This window comes from Molossus molossus, unplaced genomic scaffold (assembly GCF_014108415.1).
Source record: "Molossus molossus isolate mMolMol1 unplaced genomic scaffold, mMolMol1.p scaffold_m16_p_17, whole genome shotgun sequence".
Classification (NCBI taxonomy): Eukaryota; Metazoa; Chordata; class Mammalia; order Chiroptera; family Molossidae; genus Molossus; species Molossus molossus.
In genome coordinates, this window is record NW_023425352.1 from 843,009 (window position 1) to 860,626 (window position 17,618).

The following is a 17,618-nucleotide window of genomic DNA, read 5'->3' on the forward strand; positions in this document are numbered from 1 at the left end:
TCTGCGTACAGGACAAGGGAGCGAGCTGCGGGTTCCAAGGTCCCCAGTGCCAGGACCTTCTGACCATGTGCCCGCTCACCTGACCCGTCCGGACAGCAGCCCCCCGCAGGCTCTCCCCACCCATCCCTCCCGCTCCTCTGGGGGCAGTAGGCCTGGAAGGCACGGGGACCCCGTAAGCAAGAGCCAGGCTCCGACCCCGCCCCAGACCCCCCACGCGTCCTCGGCACTGGGTCCCCCCCAGTGACACACGGAGCCCCGCCTCCCTCTGACCACCCGGCAGCACCCGGTCCACACCTCCGAGCACAGGAGACACTCGACGAGACAGGAGTATTAAAAAAATAAGCTGCAGGACATTTATTCTGTCTTGTTAACATTAATATCCGTAGAAACATTTTTATTGTCAGTATAAAAATTAACAGGCTTTATTAAATACTTTCTCCAATGTCAACACACACAAAATCAGTGTATTCTGCATCCAGCTATGGCGTGAGCAGGTGTCTGGGAAGCGACACGCCCGCAGCCGAAGGGACGCTCCGCCGCCTGACCCGGCGTGGGGCCGGTCTGTGGGGCGTCCTGCCCGGAGACGGAAGCAATCCCTTAAAAAGATGGACGTCTCCCCCAGACTATCAGCAGAACAACGCAGTGTTTCAGTTTCCTGTGACGAGCCGTGATGATCCCAAAAGGCTTCTCCAAGGCCAGTGAACGCGATCCAAGTCCGCTGGAGAGAACACAGGCTGGTCCCGGGACCACGGGACTCGGGGGCAGGAGGCCAGCTGCCGCGAGAGGTGCGTTCAGCTTCGGTCTCAGCTAAGGGCCCCCTCGAGGAGCGGGTTAAGGCATCTTTTTAAGAGAACGCTGGTCCCACTGGGCTGGGGAAGTCCGGTCGACGGCCACACGGGCCACGGGAGAGCCGCGTATCACACGGGACACACCGCGGCCGGCCTTCCCACACGGGCGCGTAGGGCTACCTGACAGCGAGGTTCAAACACAGTCTGAGCCTCATCCCCCCAACCAGTCACATCTGCAAATATTTCTCTTTCCAAAGGATCCGATAACTAGTTAAGTCTGAGCAATAGGTTATCTAATCCAACGCACTGCCCACGTAGAAACGCCACTTAAATTACCAAAAAAACCAACTATACTGATTAATTGCTTTGTCTATTACCAATCCATTAATAAATTAATGTTACACCATTTTCCCTGAAAGCAAAGTGTCTTTTCACCTCTGCTCGGTGAGAATTAAACTCTGGGTGAGGACAGCACTTAGCAAATAGCTATTTAAAAAAACAAAAAAACAAAAACCAATTTTCTAGGCATCGGGGCATCCATTTAAAATCAATACAAAAAATAATTCCTTGTAAATATATAATATATATCTATACATAATTTGAATATATTTACACACATCCAGCACCTCTATACTGCAACTGTGCTCCGTTAAGTGTGTGCTGACATATACTTTCTCCAATTATTACAAAATTCACAAGGAAGGCCAGACACCCCCGGCCTCGAGCCCAGCTGGTCCACAGCCGGCGCCCGCGGCCGTCCACCGCCCACAAACAGCCTCCTTCTCCTGGCGAGGATGACAAGTCTCCAGCCGTATACATTCTTTACACGTGTGCCGATTCCTGTGCCCACCGCTCGCTCCGTGGACCCATATATACAGGCAGCCCCGGAGGCCTTGCCGCCCAGTGTGGCAGGTTCCCGGAGCCCCCATGCGGAGCCCCCTCATGTCTGGACACTGCCGTTCGCGTGTGCACACTGAGGAAGGCAGGGTTCGTAGGGCAGGGGGTCCGGGGAGAACACAGAGTCGTCCCCTGACGAGCACGAGCTCCTCGTGTAGCTGGGCGAGTACTGTTCCAGGGGCCGGCTCAGGTCCAAGTAGTCCTGCAAGAGGGGAGAGACGTTTTATTTCATCTCAGGTCAGGATAACAAGGCGAGTACGGTTCGAGGGGCCGACGGAGGTCCAAGTAGTCCTGCAAGAGGGGAGAGACGTTTCGTTTCACACACAGGCTCCTGACATGCTGACGTGGCGCTGGGACAAGACGGGGCACCCCCTGGAGGCTGGGAGGCCCAGGTGCCCACCCTGCTTTCTCTGGCTGCCTCTTGCTTTTCCTTCCCAGCCTGTCGGACAAACGACGGGCCAGTGGGGAGCGTGAGGACCTGGTGGACAAAGGGGCTCCCACCCAGACGGCCCGTTTGCTCTCCGCCTCCCACGCGAGCACAGGGTTCGGATCCGTGCCCAGCACAGTGAAGCACAAGGTGTGGGTTCCAGGGCCTGGACCACGGAGACCACTGGTTTCAGGGGTCACTCAGGGAGCACGTCCCTGTGCGGCAGACACGTCCACACGAACTCGTCCCTCTCAGAGGATTCGACCTCGAGATGCACCCAGGTCCTGAGCCTCAGAGGGGCCTGGACGTTACATCCACAATGAACTTCGGGGGACATTTAGGAAAACAGAGGTTCAAGTTTCAAAGCTGTGAGGGCCTGAAGCCCTCCTCGCCCTGGCCGGTGCTGCCCACCGGGTGGCCCTGGGGGACAGCCCGAGCGTGGATGGACGTGAGCCAAGAGCACTTTTTAACATTGTTAAGTGGTGAGGGATTAAAACAAGAATTAAAAGCCAATGGCTCCCTCCCGGCATTTGAAATGATACAAAACGGCACATGCGCACATCACCCAGGTACGGCCGGCCCGTGTCCTGGGAGACACGTCGTGTACGCGCTGCCTGAGGCCGAGCTGAGCCGGCCCAGAGTTGAGGGTCTGCCCCTGCCCCTCCCGAAAGGTCTGCAGACCTGCTCTGGAGCCGGGGAAGGGCTTCCAGACTGGGGACCCCGGGGCTCCCGGCCTCACCTGGGCCGGCACAGGGTGCTCTGCTCACACCCCCAGGAGCCAGCGACTTGCTCTGCCACGTGGCTTTGCCGTGGCGGGGAGAACCGTGGAGCCCAGCAGCCCGCCGCAGGGCTATCACCGGGGCCCACAGAATGCTGGCGGCTACACATGAGAAAAGACACGCACACAAACCCCACTGTAATTCATCACCAGCGTTGGCAAGAGAGAGCGTCCCTGTCCAAGAATGGGGGGGGGGGGGGGTCCGTCAGTTCCAACAACATCAGCATGAACCACACAACTGGAAACCAACACACCCACCGCATCAAAGGGCGCTTTTTGCTTACAGTGATAAAAATGAAATTCTGTCCTAAATGGAACCATTTTTCTTGAGCATATGGTAATGATTTTCAGAAGGAAAGAAACTTCGATTTTTATATCCGTTAGACAATATGGCATTCTGCTCTTGTATTTCAGGACGCTGGCTGTACATTCAGTGTGCCCGGGCCGCTCTACGTGTAAACATAAACACAGAGCGTGGAGCACGGGCCGAAGAGCGTTGAAACGGACCAGTCGTGCGTCCCAGTTTCTAAATGAAGCCATAAATGCTCAGATCCGACAGGAGAAAATAGGAGTGTCAGTAGATTCCGAGTCTAGGGTTAAAGGAACTTATATTGGAAACAACAATTTTGGCAGGAGAAGAAAGTTGTGTTTTTTCCCTTGAACTGTTCCTTTCCTTTCAACTTCTGAAGGTCAGCTGTGTTCATTTAAATGCAAACTCTCCCTTTATCACCCTCCGTCAGACTCGCGAGATAAGGCTGCTGGCTTGCAGCTTCCTATCACGACGTTGGACTATTTCTCTAAAACCGCTCTACAATTACATGTATTATTCAAAAATGTAAATGTATCGTTTTCTTTCCAAAATATTGAGGCAATTTTAACTTTGGTTGCTGTTAAGACAACTGTGGGTTTCAGGGTGTGTTTTTTTCCTGTGTGAAGGAACCCTGCCCTGACCCTCACTGAGCATCTCACTTCGTCCAGGAACAGCTCCTCTGGATTGTGGGTCTCTCTGGCCTTGCTGGTGCGTCTTCCCTGCTCGGACCCACACCCCAGTCCACCCCGTGTGCACCCTGGAGCGGCCGCTGACCCGGCTGGATCCGGACAGTGAGTGGCAGTGGCTAGATTCCACAGTTTCTAGAAAGTAACTATTTTAGCAAAAGGTACAAGTTTTCCCTTAAAACTCATGCAAGTTACTCCTTATCAGAAACTGTGCCGGTGTGGCTCAGTGGTTGAGCGTCGACCCTGCACCAAGAGGTCGCCGGTTCGATTCCCGGCCAGAACACATGCCCGGGTTGTGGGCCCCATCCCCAGTGGGGGGCACGCAGGGGGCGGCCAACTGATGTTTCCTCTCATCATGTTTCTATCTCTCTCTCCCTTTCACTTCCTGTGTCTCTAAAAAATCAATAAAGAAAAATAATAAAATAACATTTTTAAAAAAGAAACTGCCCCCACGTACGAGCCGTGACCGGCAGGGCCATGAAGGACGGCAGCTCTGTGCCCATGGGAAGCGGGAGGGGCGGGACCTGCGGTGTGTCCAGGCCCCTGGTCCCCGAACACCAGCAGCTCCCACACCTCGACCAGAACCGCCCGAGCTCCTTCCACACAACCCAGATGCTGAGCTGACGGCTTCCGTGCCTCCCTGCTCACCTACCACGCGCTGGGCCCAGCACCCGAACGCCGGCGTGGGGCAGCCCCCCGCAGGGCCCTCGGGCTGGGGTTTCAGGAGTCAGACCTCGAAGCGCAGTTCTGGGCCAGTCGGGACTGGGGAAGAGCAGCGTGCAGCTCCGTCTGGCCCCCGGGGGAGTCGGACCACTAGACGCAGACCCCAGCGGGGCACGTGCGTTTACCAAGTCGAGCGGTCGCCGGGCTGCACCCGGGCTCCCGGGAGCCTCCTACCTCATTGGTCGTGAGAGTGAGGATCCGATCGAGGTCCTCGACCAGCTGCTTGAAGGTGGGTCTCTGCGCGGGCACGGCGTGCCAACAGTCCCGCATCATCATGTACCTGCCAAGACAACGTCCCTGCTGCGGTGACGCTCGCCTGCCGGGGCGCCACCGGCCGTTTCCACGGCAACACGCGGGCGCCCTGCCTACGGGAGTGTGTCAGGACGTTCACGCAACTGAGTTCCAGGCGGCTGTTCACTTGCCCAAACCGTCATGCTCGGGGCCTCCGAGGCTATTTGATTTGCAAACATCGGCCCCGAGAAAGGCGTGTCGCAGGGATCTCGGCATCCGTACCCGATGCTTCGGGTTTCTCTCAACGATTCTAGTGGACAAAGGTCCTCAGTGTTTTTTAAAACGATGCCTGAAAACCACAACTCTGAGGTAAGGCTCCTCTGAGCTAATCCACCACCCCTGGGCTCCCACTCACTTCCTGACTGGCTCCAGGACGGGCCCGGGTTCCCAGGCCTTATCTCGATCACGGGTTTCGACAGACCTTCTCTGTCGTGTGCGACAAAGAGCCACGGCAACGACCAGGAGCTCAACGGTGGCCCTTACATAACACGCTATGAAACGTGGCCACTCGCAGGATTAGACATGAGATCCTCATGAAACAAGACACAACCACCGCGGTCTCCGGGACACCCACCCTTCTTTGTTAATCCTGGGGGGGCCTCCTTCTCAAAGCGCTGATTTTACTGTGAAAGACACAGGGCACAAACACGACAGACTTCCACGGACCGTGAGGAGAAGCCAGCTCACGGTTTTATAGTCAGAGCTGTACCGAGGACGGTGCGTGGACACCTCTGCAACTCTCTGCACTAAAGCAGGGGTCGGACTACAGGTGACCAGACCCCGCTGGTCGGCTGAGGAACCGCGGTCGATGTCAAATTAAACAGCCGCTTTCGGTGGCACCAAGAGGTCGCAGAAGCACCTGCTCTCTACGTGCCGGGGGGGGCACAAGCCGGGGTGGGGGGCTCTCTGGCTCTTAGGTCCTACACTGTGCCGGGCAGCCCCAGGCTCCCTACCGGGTGTGTGAGGGGGGCCGGTACCATCCTGCCACTCTGAGCTGACAGCGGCAGGGCCCGCACGGGGCCCGGGAAGGCCAGCCCGACACCCTCCCGACTGCAAGCCCCATACACCCCGGAAAGACGTTCTCCCCCAGACAGGCTCGCTGTCGCCGGGGCTCGGGGCCTCGCTTCTGCGATGGAGCCCAGACAGCTTCGGCAACTCATGGAGCATATTTACAAAATCAGGGGCCTCGGGAAACCGACACGAGTCAGAGCACTATTGGCGGGGGGGGTCTCTGAGCTTCGGGACAAACAGCAGCCTTACAGTTCGTTGGTGCAGTTTGCCGGCTTATCCATCCTGTGTCCTTCCTTAAGCAGCTTAAAAAGTTCCTCCACAGGAATCCCTGGGTAGGGCGAGCCCCCGAGGGTGAAGATCTCCCACATCAGCACCCCGAAGGACCAGCTGTGAGGGAGAGAACAGAGCGTCACCAGCCGCCTGCACCCCAGAAAGCCAGACAAGCCCCCTTCATCAGTGAACACCCTTCATCTTCTGATCACAGACCAAGGACCCGCACCCCCTTGCGGGTCACCCCCACACCCCTGCCTGCACCCCGGGAGCATCTCCAAAAGATGACAACGTGGACAAGCTCCCACGGAATTTTGCATCCACGGACAACAGGCAAGGGATGGAAAACCACCACTGGGTTTTTCTTTATGGTGGAGGTTTGGGATCATTGGTCTTTTTCTTCGGCTAGTCTCAGAGTTACTTGTCTTCAACGCAGCGTTAGCAGCATGATCTCAGCTCCTAAGCTTCTGCCCACCTCTCCCTTCGCCTCCGTGACTGACCCCAGGGCTGTGACCTGCCAGAGTGGGCCATGGGCAAGACGAGGCTAGCAATTGATTTCGAGAGGTCACGAATGTCCAGTGTGGCCAGTGGAGTCTCGGGGCACAGAGGTTCCTCACTGGCTAAGGCCGTGAAGGGAGCTGGCGCCAGCCGCGTTAGGATGGGGGAATCCTGTGCCCTGGTGAGTTTCCACAGGGAACTGGAAACGGCTCTGGGCGTTTACACCTGGTGTGCAGAGACCCCCCGCGGACTTTCTGAGCCCGTTCAGGGGCCGACCCCGGGCTGAGCAAGCCCAGAGCCCTGCACTCATCTGCATGTACCCACATCACCATGGCCCAGAGACACGCCCGCTGACTCTTCCGGGGCTTTCTGAATGGAACTGCCCCCAGAGTCCGCAGAGCCGAAGCTGGACGGCACCCACCCGAGCCGTGCGGCTCGCTGCGAATTGGGGACCCAGACGCCTCCTCCGGGACGGCCCATGAGGCTCTTCTGAGAGCGGGGGCGCCCCCGACCCCAAAACCCTCCCGCTCACACACAAGATAGCTCAACCGATTTTCTAAAAGCTTTTTATTCTGGAGCAACTGTAGACTCGGGGACGCTTGCGGACGGGCCTCTGACCTGTCACCCAGCTCCCCACCACGAGGACAGCTCTCAGCCGAACTTCCAAACCCATCGTCCTAAAGCACCACCAGAGCCTGACCCGGGCACCTGTCAGTGCCTCACAGCAGGAACAGCACCGTGTCCGCCGTCGCTCTGTGAGCACCAGGACGCTAAGACGAGATCAGGTCTGCTGGGGACACACAGGGGTACGGCCCTGCGGGATCTCCTGAGCAGGACCTCACCCCCTCAGCCACCCTGGAAGGACAGACCCGGAATGGGGGTGTTGTTCAGACCACCCTCGAGGAGCAGTGTCAGGGCTCCCTCGTTAAGGGGGCGCAAGGAGGGCCGACAGCTTGGCAAGTTAAACAGCGGCTCTGGACTGGTGGGTGAGCTCTGGGGGCCTCCTGCTCGCAGGGGGAGGTGGAGCCTCCAGCCGGCTCGGCGAATGAGCAGGTGAGTGACAGCCTGGACCGGCCCCACGGACGTCCTTCCCCCACCGGCTCCGGTGCCACCCACACGGGAAGAGCACACACGGTCCGACGCCAAGGAGGGGCCAGGGGAGGGGCTACTCACACGTCGCTCTGGTGGGTGTACACTCGGTCGAAAAGGGCCTCTGGCGCCATCCACTTGACGGGAAGCCGCCCCTGTGAGCGCGGGAGAAACGGGGCCATCACATCGAGCCCGTCCCCGAGCAGGGCACGGGCCACCCCGACTGACAGCCAGCGAGGACCTCCCCGCAGCCAGGAGCACGCCAAGCAGTTGGGGTGCAGGGCGCCCAGACCTGGGCCCATTCCCAGTGCTGTTTCCGCGGGGCGGTCTCCTGAGCGCCCCCAAACGACTTCCAGACTAAAGGGGCGCAGAAGGCCCACGGCTCATCTCTGCCGGGAAGGCCCAGAGGCCCCCGAGCTTCTGGTCTGCAGCCTGAACCTGCCCGGGAGGCGTCTGTGCGGAATCAGGCGAAGGCCCGGCCGCGGGGGCCCACGAACAAGCCCCAAGCTGGGAGCACCCACCACCTTCCTTCTGGAACCTTCCGCGCCAGCCCTGCCCACCCGTCCCTGCCACCGACTCACATTTGTGGTCTTCTTGTAATAGTCTATGTTGTTGATGTCTCTGGCCAGTCCAAAGTCCGCTATTTTCATCACGTTGTTCTCTGTCACCAGAACATTTCTGGCGGCTAAATCGCGGTGAATACACTGGAATGGGAAAAAAACACTTACAACGCTTCGGGGACAGGTGCCCTCGTGTCTTATACATCTGGAGTCGAAAACCTGTATTTCCTTTGTAATTAAAAATAAATGTAAAAAACCGAGGCCCCAACCCCTTCAAAGAGCACAGGTGTCCTCGCACAGGCTCCAAATCAGATGGTCCGAAATCTCCTCACCTTTGGGAGGGGCTTCCCGTCAGACCCCAACGTCCCCTGCTACAGGCTCAGGTTCTCCCTCTGCAGCGCCATCCCCCCACCCCCCTCACCCCCCAGATTCCTCTGCCCTAGACAGACGATCCTCCCGTCGACTTTGTCTATTTCCCTATGTTCTCCTGGCCTCACTTCTTAAATCCGTATAGAGAATCTGCGATGCCCTCAGAGCCACGACACCTCTCCCGGGACCCATGCTACGGGCACCTCCTCACTGACGTCTCTTCGGCACCTGGATTCAGTCTCCACGCCCCGAGTTCTCACCCTCTTGGTCCCTCCTGGTCGGAGGAGCCTACACCAGAATTCTTTACACAATCCTCCCAAGTTCTGTCGATTTCAACCCCAAATGCCTCTCCGATCTGTCCACCCCACGGCACCCCCACGGCTAACTGCTTACCCCAGGCCATCATCGGCCCCTCACCCAGACGGCCACCCGCCCGCCCACCAGGTCCCCAGGCTCCCAGACCCAGCCCTGCGGTGCCCCCGAGGCTTCGCAGGTGGTACTTCTGAAAGAACCGATCGGGTCCTGCTGGGTTCGTGCTGTGGCCAGTGCCCGTCCGCCCGCGTCCCCCCAGGCCCAGCCCAGCAAACAGCACTGCAGGCTCGCCCAGGGCAGCGGCCCCAGGCCTGTCTCAGAAGGGCTGGTTATCATAACTTCAGTTTTCCTTTCTGCGGGTGATACGCTTTGTGCGCTGCTCTGAGCGTTGTAGCTGCACTACTGTGATGCCCTACATTTCATCGGCTACATGGCGAAGCATCACCCCCTATTTTGGGAAAAGGGATAAAGAAATGCTTTCACACAGGTCCCTGGCAAAGGTCAGCGATCAGGCAAAGGGGAGTCCCTCCGGCGTCCGTGGAGTGGGGCTGATCTCCAACAGGCGCCCCACGAATAGCCCATTTTTTTTAAAAAGCCAAACTCTCTCTGAAGAATAAATCAGGAATGATTTTCTGCCCACCCCACCCCACACGTCCTTGTTTTCACGTGCTTCCATGGTCCCCCGAACGGTGGGCTAAGATCAGAAAAGGAAACACAGGACGCGCCACACGCCGCCCGTGCCCAGCCGGAACGGAGCAGGACACGTGAGAGCCCCGTGCCTGCTGGGGGGCCGTGCTCCTGGTTCCGGGGGTCTCTTCCAACTGCACCTGCCAGCCTGGCCCACACTCTGGGAGGTGACGCCCGCTCCGTGCGTCTGGCCAGCGTGTGGCCAGTAGAATCCGGCTTCCCGTGCGCTGGGCTCCCACACACTAGGCCCAGCTCAGAGACACCAGGACAGCGACCGCCACCATCTTCCCGGCGAGAGCCAACCTAGCACCCCCACATCCCAGGGCATGAGGAGACGCCAAAGCCCACCCTCCAGGCTGAGCAAGAAGAGGCTTGGAACCAAACTCAAAACAAGGGAAATGAACTCAAGGCAAGTTCCCATCCTGTGGGAAATCTGAGTGGTTCCGAGGCAGAGAGCTGACCACTTCACCCAGTGAGGGCCTTCGGGCTGTAGGGTGTTCCGTCTCTTTAAGGCAAGGTCGCGGGTCATGGGTCGCTAAGAGACGATGACCATCACCTTCTGAGCAGCATGTTGGGTGCACGACCACATGGAAAACCCACGGAGACGGAGCAGCCTGGGGAGCTGGGGCTTAGAAAAGAGATCTGCCCGGCCGGTGTGGCTCAGTGGTTGGGCATCGACCCTGCACCAAGAGGTCACCGGTTTGATTCCGGTCGGGGCACATGCCCAGGCTGTGGGTCCGATCCCCAGTGGGGGGCCTGCAGGAGGTAGACAATCCATGTTCTCTCTCATCGATGTTTCTGTGTGTGTCTCTCTCTCTCCCCCTTCCTCTCTCTCTCAAACCTATAAAGAAAAAATTTTAAAAAAAAAGAAATCTGCTCAGTGTAACACCTTGGAGGTTCAACTGCTTTGGGGATTTGGTAAAGAAAAAAAAAAAGAAAGAAAGAAAAATTAGTGTACTTTGAACTAAAAATAGGAAGGCTCTCGCAATCCGTATCAGGCTCAGATACCCACTGGAACCCGGGGCGGCAGGTCCCGGTCCCTCGCTGGTCCGCCCCTCCCCCACACCCGAGGTGGCTGGAACACAGCGTTTCCCACAACATCCCGGCTCTGGGCGCGGCGCCTGGCCCGGGAGTGCACGGAGCTAGATTTGTAATTACCCGCCCTCCGCGCTGAGCCAGGGAGCTTGCTCGTCGGGTTTTGCTGTTCCTTGTGCCCTTTCTTTCCAGATGGTCTAACAAGCTCACTGCTGCCCCGTGTGAGGGCCCAGGTGGGGGAGGCCAGGCGCTGACTCTGGCCTGGCTTCTTCCTTCTGCACCTTCAGGAGTAAGACCTGCCTTGTGGGAAGTAGGTTCCCCTCCAAGGCACCACGCAGATCTCCATCCACCGCTTCAAACCCGTTCTAGGTCCCAGCACTGCAGGTGCCAGGAGCAAGGGGGCGGGAGCCCGCTAAGACCTAGTGTCCTGAGTCATCTACATGCCCCGGGGGACATCGGAGCACCTGGCTCCCTGCTCTCTCCCGGATGACTCGGATGTTTCGAGTTCCAGTGCAGGTGGCATTCCTGGAATGCAGGGGCTCACCTCAGGGGACCTGGCCCACGGCTGCCTGCAGAGGGTCACCCTGCTCCTCAGACAGAAAAGCCCAGGTCGTACCCGGGACTCGATGTTACCAAAATACCCCTTCCCTTGATCTTTATTCTCAGCAGATTTAGACTCAAAACCATGAACACAACACCCAAAGTCTACACCACACTCAGCAACCAGGACACCGACAAAGCCCCTGCAGCATCGGAACCACAGGCTGCCCTCTGCCTGGGGCGGGCTCCCGGTGGTCACCCAGCCTTGTCCCGGACGGAGCGTCTCCTGCTCAGCTCCCCGTGTCACGAAGGCGTATGAGCTGCTCTCCACCCCGAGGTGAATAATGCAACCGCATTCCCAGGTTGCCCAGACAGGCGAGGGCTTGACTGAGCGAATGAGCACGTCCCAACTGCCTGCGTTCTTCCAAGACACTGACACTGAAATCCACCCAACTGGGGAGAAGGCGAAGACTCACCTTTTGGGAAGCCAGGTACTCCATGCCCCTGGCCAGCTGGTAGGTGCACGACACCAAGTCCTTGAAGGTCATCTGCTCCTCGGGGACGCGGTTGATGTCGTAGGAGTACTCCATCCCGGGCGGCCTCCGGGCTCGCAGGTACTCGCGGAGGTTGCCTTTCGAGGCGTATTCGACAATGACGTAGAGGGGCCCTGGGTGGACAGGACGAGCTCCCTCAGCGACGAGCCCAGGACGAGCCTCGGGCAGCTCGGCAGGGCAGTGCTGGTCATTCCCCCCCGGGCCGTTGGCTTCGGCTTGTTTTCATTTAAACACAGAGACAGACACCTGCTTTTTCATCTCCCCCAAATGATAAAGAGACCCTCAAATGTCTTCAAGAAACTAGCCAGAGACACTGAGTGCCCTTCCTGGCCCTTCCCGTCCTCACACCTGGCACCTCTGGGAAGCAGCGCTACAAGCTTGCTCCTGGCTCGTTGTAGCTACTTTACATGCATAAATGTATCAGTCAGCGCCGTGATATTTTTAATCGCATAAATGAATAATAAAGGTACACAGCTCTACGTTTCTCCCTGAATGTTACCCTTGTGAAACCTGGCGGGGCTGATAAAAACAAATCTAAACCATTCCTCTTACAGCTGCAAACAGGCACACCCCACCTGCTCGGGCCCCCCTGGCCTGCGCCTTGGACCCTTCCCGCCACAGAAGGTCCGGGCAACGGCGTGGAGCGGGTCTCTCGGCGGCATCTGCCGACACGTCCACTCACTTTCTGTCACATCTTGGAAATCCTTGCCTCTTGCAAACGTTTCGTTGGTATTGCATTGTCACGGGGTTCTGTGACCAGCAACCTTTGCTGCTGCAAATGTGACTTTCGGGGTGCCCCACACCACGCCAACACGACATGGCACATGCAATCAATAACCTGACCAGCCATCCCCCCAAACCTCGCTCTGCTCGAGCTCCCTGTCCCCCAAGACACGATAATACTGAAATCGGGCCAATGAATAACCCGACGGTGGGCCTGAGGTCCCCGGGAAAGGGAGGGCCCGTCCACCCAGCGAGCTTCACCGCCGTCTCCCAGCCTCCCCAGCCCCCAGACCAGCCGGCGGCCATCCAGGTAGGACCCTCCTGACAGTAAAACAGTGTGTCTCGCTGGAGGCTCAGGTGACGGGAGCATTCTTAGCACTACGGCGCTCTTTAATTCATGCACGCGTGTTGTTTTTAGACACGATGCTGTTGCACACGGACCAGGCCCAGTCTGTGTGAACGTCATGGGGAAACCAACACCACATGAGGCTTACTTCCTCGCGGGGTCGAGCATCTCTGGCATAAGCCCGACGTTCTAGCTATAAACACGCCCACTGGACCGGTCCACGTCCCGACAGCGTGCTCCCCGGTTCTGCCCATCACACACCGTGGGCAAGGACCATGGCTGCCCATGCCTGCTCACCCACACGCGTGCCTTCTCCACACGCCGGGGCTGGCACACCACGGCCCACAGGCCCGTCCTGCCCACCGCCTGTGTCCGTGATTGAACTCTCTGGCACACAGCCAGGCCACTCGCTGCTGTGGCTGCTCTCACACCACAACGGCCACAGACCCAAGAATATGGACCATCACCCTCCACAGACCCATTAGAGACGTTCATGAATTATTGTCAAGCTGATCCCAAGGGGCCAGGAGTCCTTCGAGGAGAGGAGCGGAGGTCTGCGCCCTGCGGGGATGAGGCGCCCCTTCATCGCGTTCTGGGAGCCCCTCCACCCGCAGCCCCACCCACTCCCCAGTCCCCACTCGGACAGACTCGCCCACGGAAACGCAGGACCTCACTCTGAGAAACCTCAGCGCTTGCAAAACAAAACCCGCAGAGGCCGCCTTCTCCAAACGCTTGCTGGGCTGCGCCTGCCACACACAGGACCCAGCAGCCTCCCCCACCGTCACCCAGCCCCCAGCCCCCAGCCCCCAGCCCAGCCCCCAGCCCCCTCTGTGCTCAGGGCCAGAACATCCTCCTTAGGAGATTGTGGAGAACTTTACACTCGTCCTTGCGATGCCCTAGGGGCGGGCCCCTGAGTCCAGCCGCCTCAGCAACCACGCGCGGCCCGCGGGGCGTCAGCCTGCCCCCCCACTCACCGTCCTGAGTGCAAGCTCCAAGGAGGTTGATGATGTTTTTGTGTTTCCCGATCATCTTCATCATCTCCATCTCTGACACCAGGTCGGAAAGGTCCTTCTCCGTGGCATCGTCTGCAAACGTCACGCGTGTTAGAAAAACCAGCCCATTCCCTCCAACCCAGCGGCAGCACAGTGAGTCGAAACAGCATGAAATCGAATAGCAGAACCAGAGGAGACGCAAAACCTTCTCCCTCATTCTACTGGTCGGAGGCAAAGGCCCAGACTGGGGGAGCTTCCCTGCCCCGTGTCCAGCAGCTAATTTGGGGTCAACAGGGTCGGAAGTCAGAACTGGAATGAATACAGGCCCTGAGTCTGAGGCCAGTTCTCTCCAGAAAACCCCACACATGCAGGGTGTTACCTCCACGGCGACACGAACCCACCCTCTGGCAGACCCGAGGTGCCTCGGGAACCACACCCCATTCACGGGCTGAACGCGACAGGAGGCACCTGGGGAGGGGATGGGGCGTCTCCGTTCTCTGTAGCCATCTCTGGGCCCTCACAGCCTCAGGGCACAACAGACGGGGCGGGGGACAGAGTGTGCCCCTGTTCTGAGCGGGCGAAGGTCTGTGCCTTCTGTGGGCCTCTCAAAGCGGGTTATGGTTCCGTCCCCAAAAAGCCCTCGGCGCTGTGTCCGTGGGCTCCACTAGCTTCCAAAAGGCAACAAGCTCCTCCCAAACTCCTCCCTGTGGCCCCCTTCGAGGGGGGTCAGGGTGGAAACCTGGGCCTCCTAAGATAGCGAGGCAAGGGCATGGGTGGGGCCACTGCACAGAGCCCTGGGGCTCAAGGGGAGAGCAACCCGACTGTCTGGATGGAGGGTGACGACCACACGGGTGCTGTGTGGGGAGAGCTGAGCTCCCACGGGGGCCAACCCTGTGCACCCCGCTCGGGGTCCCCCCTCCAGGCTCAGAGTGCCCGCTGGCTAAGAAAGGGGCAGGTCACCGGGGCTCTGGCCGAGGCCCCCCTCACCCTAACAGGGAAGGCTGGCTGGGGCACCCCCCTCCCTTTCTGCTCCACCTCAGGCCAAGTCGGTTCTGCCTCCCCCCACGCACCCCTGCTTCAGGCCAGGGCCTCCCCCCACGACTCCTGTCCCCCAGGAGGGCAGGCCCAGGGCAGCTGGGCACCAGCAGGCGGCTGCTCCGGTGTTAAAGCCAACACGGGGTGCGAGGTCCCCAAGGTGGGGAGCAGCTCAAAACACCCTGGTCTCCCTTAGGAGCCGTTCAGATGAATCACTTCAAAACTCAGCATCTTTTTGACCGTTTGCTGCGCTCCCTCAGGGAGGGACATGACGACGACCCGGGAGGGCCCACGGAGAAAGAAAACGTCTAACCCCACATCCGAGAACAGACCTCTCTGCCGGACCCGTGGGGAGAACTCAGGGTGACGCAGAGTGTGCAGGCCCCTCAGCGTGTAGGTCTCGGGGCAGCCGCTTACACGTCCCGAGGCTCTGCACCTCCCGGTGCGACGGCCCCTCTGCCTGCCGGGTGACATTCCTCTCGTTCCTGCTACAGCCGAGGCTGGCGTGTGGTCTCGACCCCCCGAGCCTCCTTGCTCCCTCCGAAAGCGCCAACTTTCCTCACGCTGCACGTGAAGAGCTGGGCCTGGAGACCAGCACCCCCAACCACCTCAACGAGCCAGTTGTGTGGCTGGTACTTTCTAAGCACCTGCACAACCCGGGCGGGGCAGAAGGAGGCGGCTTGCAGGTGAGCCCCGGAGACACAGAGCTCACCCCTTATTATTTCTGATTCCGTACGAACAACTGCAAACCTGCTCTCGCCTGGTCTGCGTGGAGGGAACGGTCACCAGGAGTCCAGGGGGACAGGCCAGCAGCCACCACATGGACAGAGCTGGCTTTTCTTTTGCAAAAGTGCACCCGGCTCAAGATAAACAGTCTGTCCGAGATGCTGACTTAGACGGAAAGCCCCTGACCCCTGTCAGCTATGTGCACTCTAACCCCTGCCAGACAGAGTTCACAGGCCACAAAAGGAGCATTCTTGATAAGACTTCCCACCCCCCGCCCCGCCCCCGCCGCCCCGCCCCCGCCCCCCCTGCCCACTCACCTTTCAACATCTTCACAGCCACAGTGACGGCCTCCCTGGGCTTCTCCTTGTCGATTCCCACCGCTTCGGCCATGACCACTTGCCCAAAGCAGCCTTCCCCGAGGGGTTTGCCCAGCGTCAGCCTAAACGTGTAAAGAGGGATTAGCACACGGCGTCTGGTGCAGGACTGCACGGGAAATTCCAGAGCTAAATATAAAAATCTCTCCGTGGCTGGCAGACTTTTCCCGGAGGGGCTAACGAGACCTGGGTCCCACACGGCCTGAGCATCTGCTCGGTGACGTTTCGGGGGGTGTCAATTGCTGGTGGGCGGCTATGGGTTCCGCATCTGTATTCTGGGGGTGTTTCCTTTACGAAGGCACCTCGCTGGGGAGCGGCTCGGCCTCCCCAAGAGCCGGCCAAGAGGAGCTGGTCATGAGGCACCCGTAACCCAGAGGGTCTCAGAGAACCCGGGTGCTGCTCTTACACTTTGTCTCCGTGAGCTGATGTCTCAAAAATCGCTATTATTCCAACACCAAAGGATTTCATGGTCATGTTCTGGGGCCGAGACACACGATATGAATCTTAGATGTATTTCGAGGAACCTCTAACTTTTCACGAAAGGGAAAAACGCAATCTAAACATTGGGGGGAATTTTTTTTTTCTGACAGCCCAGAAATCCTATGACTGCCCAAAATTAATAATGAAGACAATCCAAAGCGGACACAGCACACTGTCTAAGCTCAGACGCTCAGATACGTCCTGTTACTGAGCCACGCCCTGACCTTGGGCTCAGAAACCCAGGGAACGGGCCGGGGACGTGGACTTTCACGTCAGCACCGCACCGCCGACCTTGCTCAGCGGTGTCCGTGGCTAGCGCTCCACGGTTTGCAAACGCCAAGCAAAGGCCGAGGGTGGCGTGTGCTGCGCTGAGGTCATTCCGCTTCTGTGCCGAACAGAAATTAAATTTAACGTCTTGGCGGAAAACAAACATTTGCGTTGGAAAAATGGCTAATTTATGTCCTACGGCCGCTACTACAAGCAAAACAATCCTTCCTTTGTATGGCGTCCGCCTCTGATCTCATAAACCGCTCCTAAATAGCCTTCATTCACGGGCGCCGTCCCCCGACATTTGTGCTAAATACTGTTTTGAAAAGTGCAGCACTCAGATTTTCCGCACGCAGGGGACCCCCGGGTGGGAGCGAGCAGTTGGGCACACAGACTCCCACTGTTGACGGCGGCGTCACAGGTGGCAACACTGGGACTGAACCGAGGGCTGCAGCCTCTCACCATGTGGTCACAGCCCCCGCTCGGCCCACACGCACAGGACTGTGCCCACGAAGCCACCTACTGCATCAGCCCAGGGGGCCGGGAGGCTCTGGACAAACCCCCTCTTTCTCTCTCCACGTGCTTCAGGTCAAGACACCTCCGAGTCTCCTCTGGTGCCCACCTGGTGCCCACCTGGTGCCCACCTGGTGCCCACCTGGTGCCCACCTGGTGCCCACCTGCACCGGTTCGGGAAACAAGTCCCGAATGAGCGAACGAGTGGACGGTGTTCTCGCCACAGGACACCAGCCCCCCGAAGGACCCCCAACACCTCTAACGGAACGGCACCTGTGCCAGCTTACGGGGCACGAGGGTCTGTCTGCCTCGGGGCTGGGCAGTGGAGCTGGCGCAG

General features: G+C 58.8%; 1 protein-coding gene across 10 annotated transcripts in view; it reads right to left on the reverse strand.

The window, feature by feature from the left end:
• Positions 1-392: 392 nt before the first annotated feature.
• FGFR2 (fibroblast growth factor receptor 2) overlaps positions 393-17,618 on the reverse strand; it is a 92,427-nt gene continuing 75,201 nt past the window's right edge. For 9 of the 10 annotated variants that reach the window (XM_036265207.1, XM_036265206.1, XM_036265205.1 and 6 more), the window contains 8 exons: positions 15,965-16,086; positions 13,869-13,979; positions 11,748-11,938; positions 8,350-8,472; positions 7,853-7,923; positions 6,161-6,298; positions 4,784-4,889; positions 393-1,887 (listed from right to left, as the gene is read on the reverse strand). In XM_036265207.1, the coding sequence (XP_036121100.1) occupies positions 1,729-1,887; positions 4,784-4,889; positions 6,161-6,298; positions 7,853-7,923; positions 8,350-8,472; positions 11,748-11,938; positions 13,869-13,979; positions 15,965-16,086 (1,021 nt within the window). In that variant the 3' untranslated portion in view covers positions 393-1,728. Of the gene's footprint in view, positions 1,888-4,783; positions 4,890-6,156; positions 6,299-7,852; positions 7,924-8,349; positions 8,473-11,747; positions 11,939-13,868; positions 13,980-15,964; positions 16,087-17,618 lie in introns of those variants that run through there. The other variant, XM_036265201.1, reaches the window with a different exon arrangement.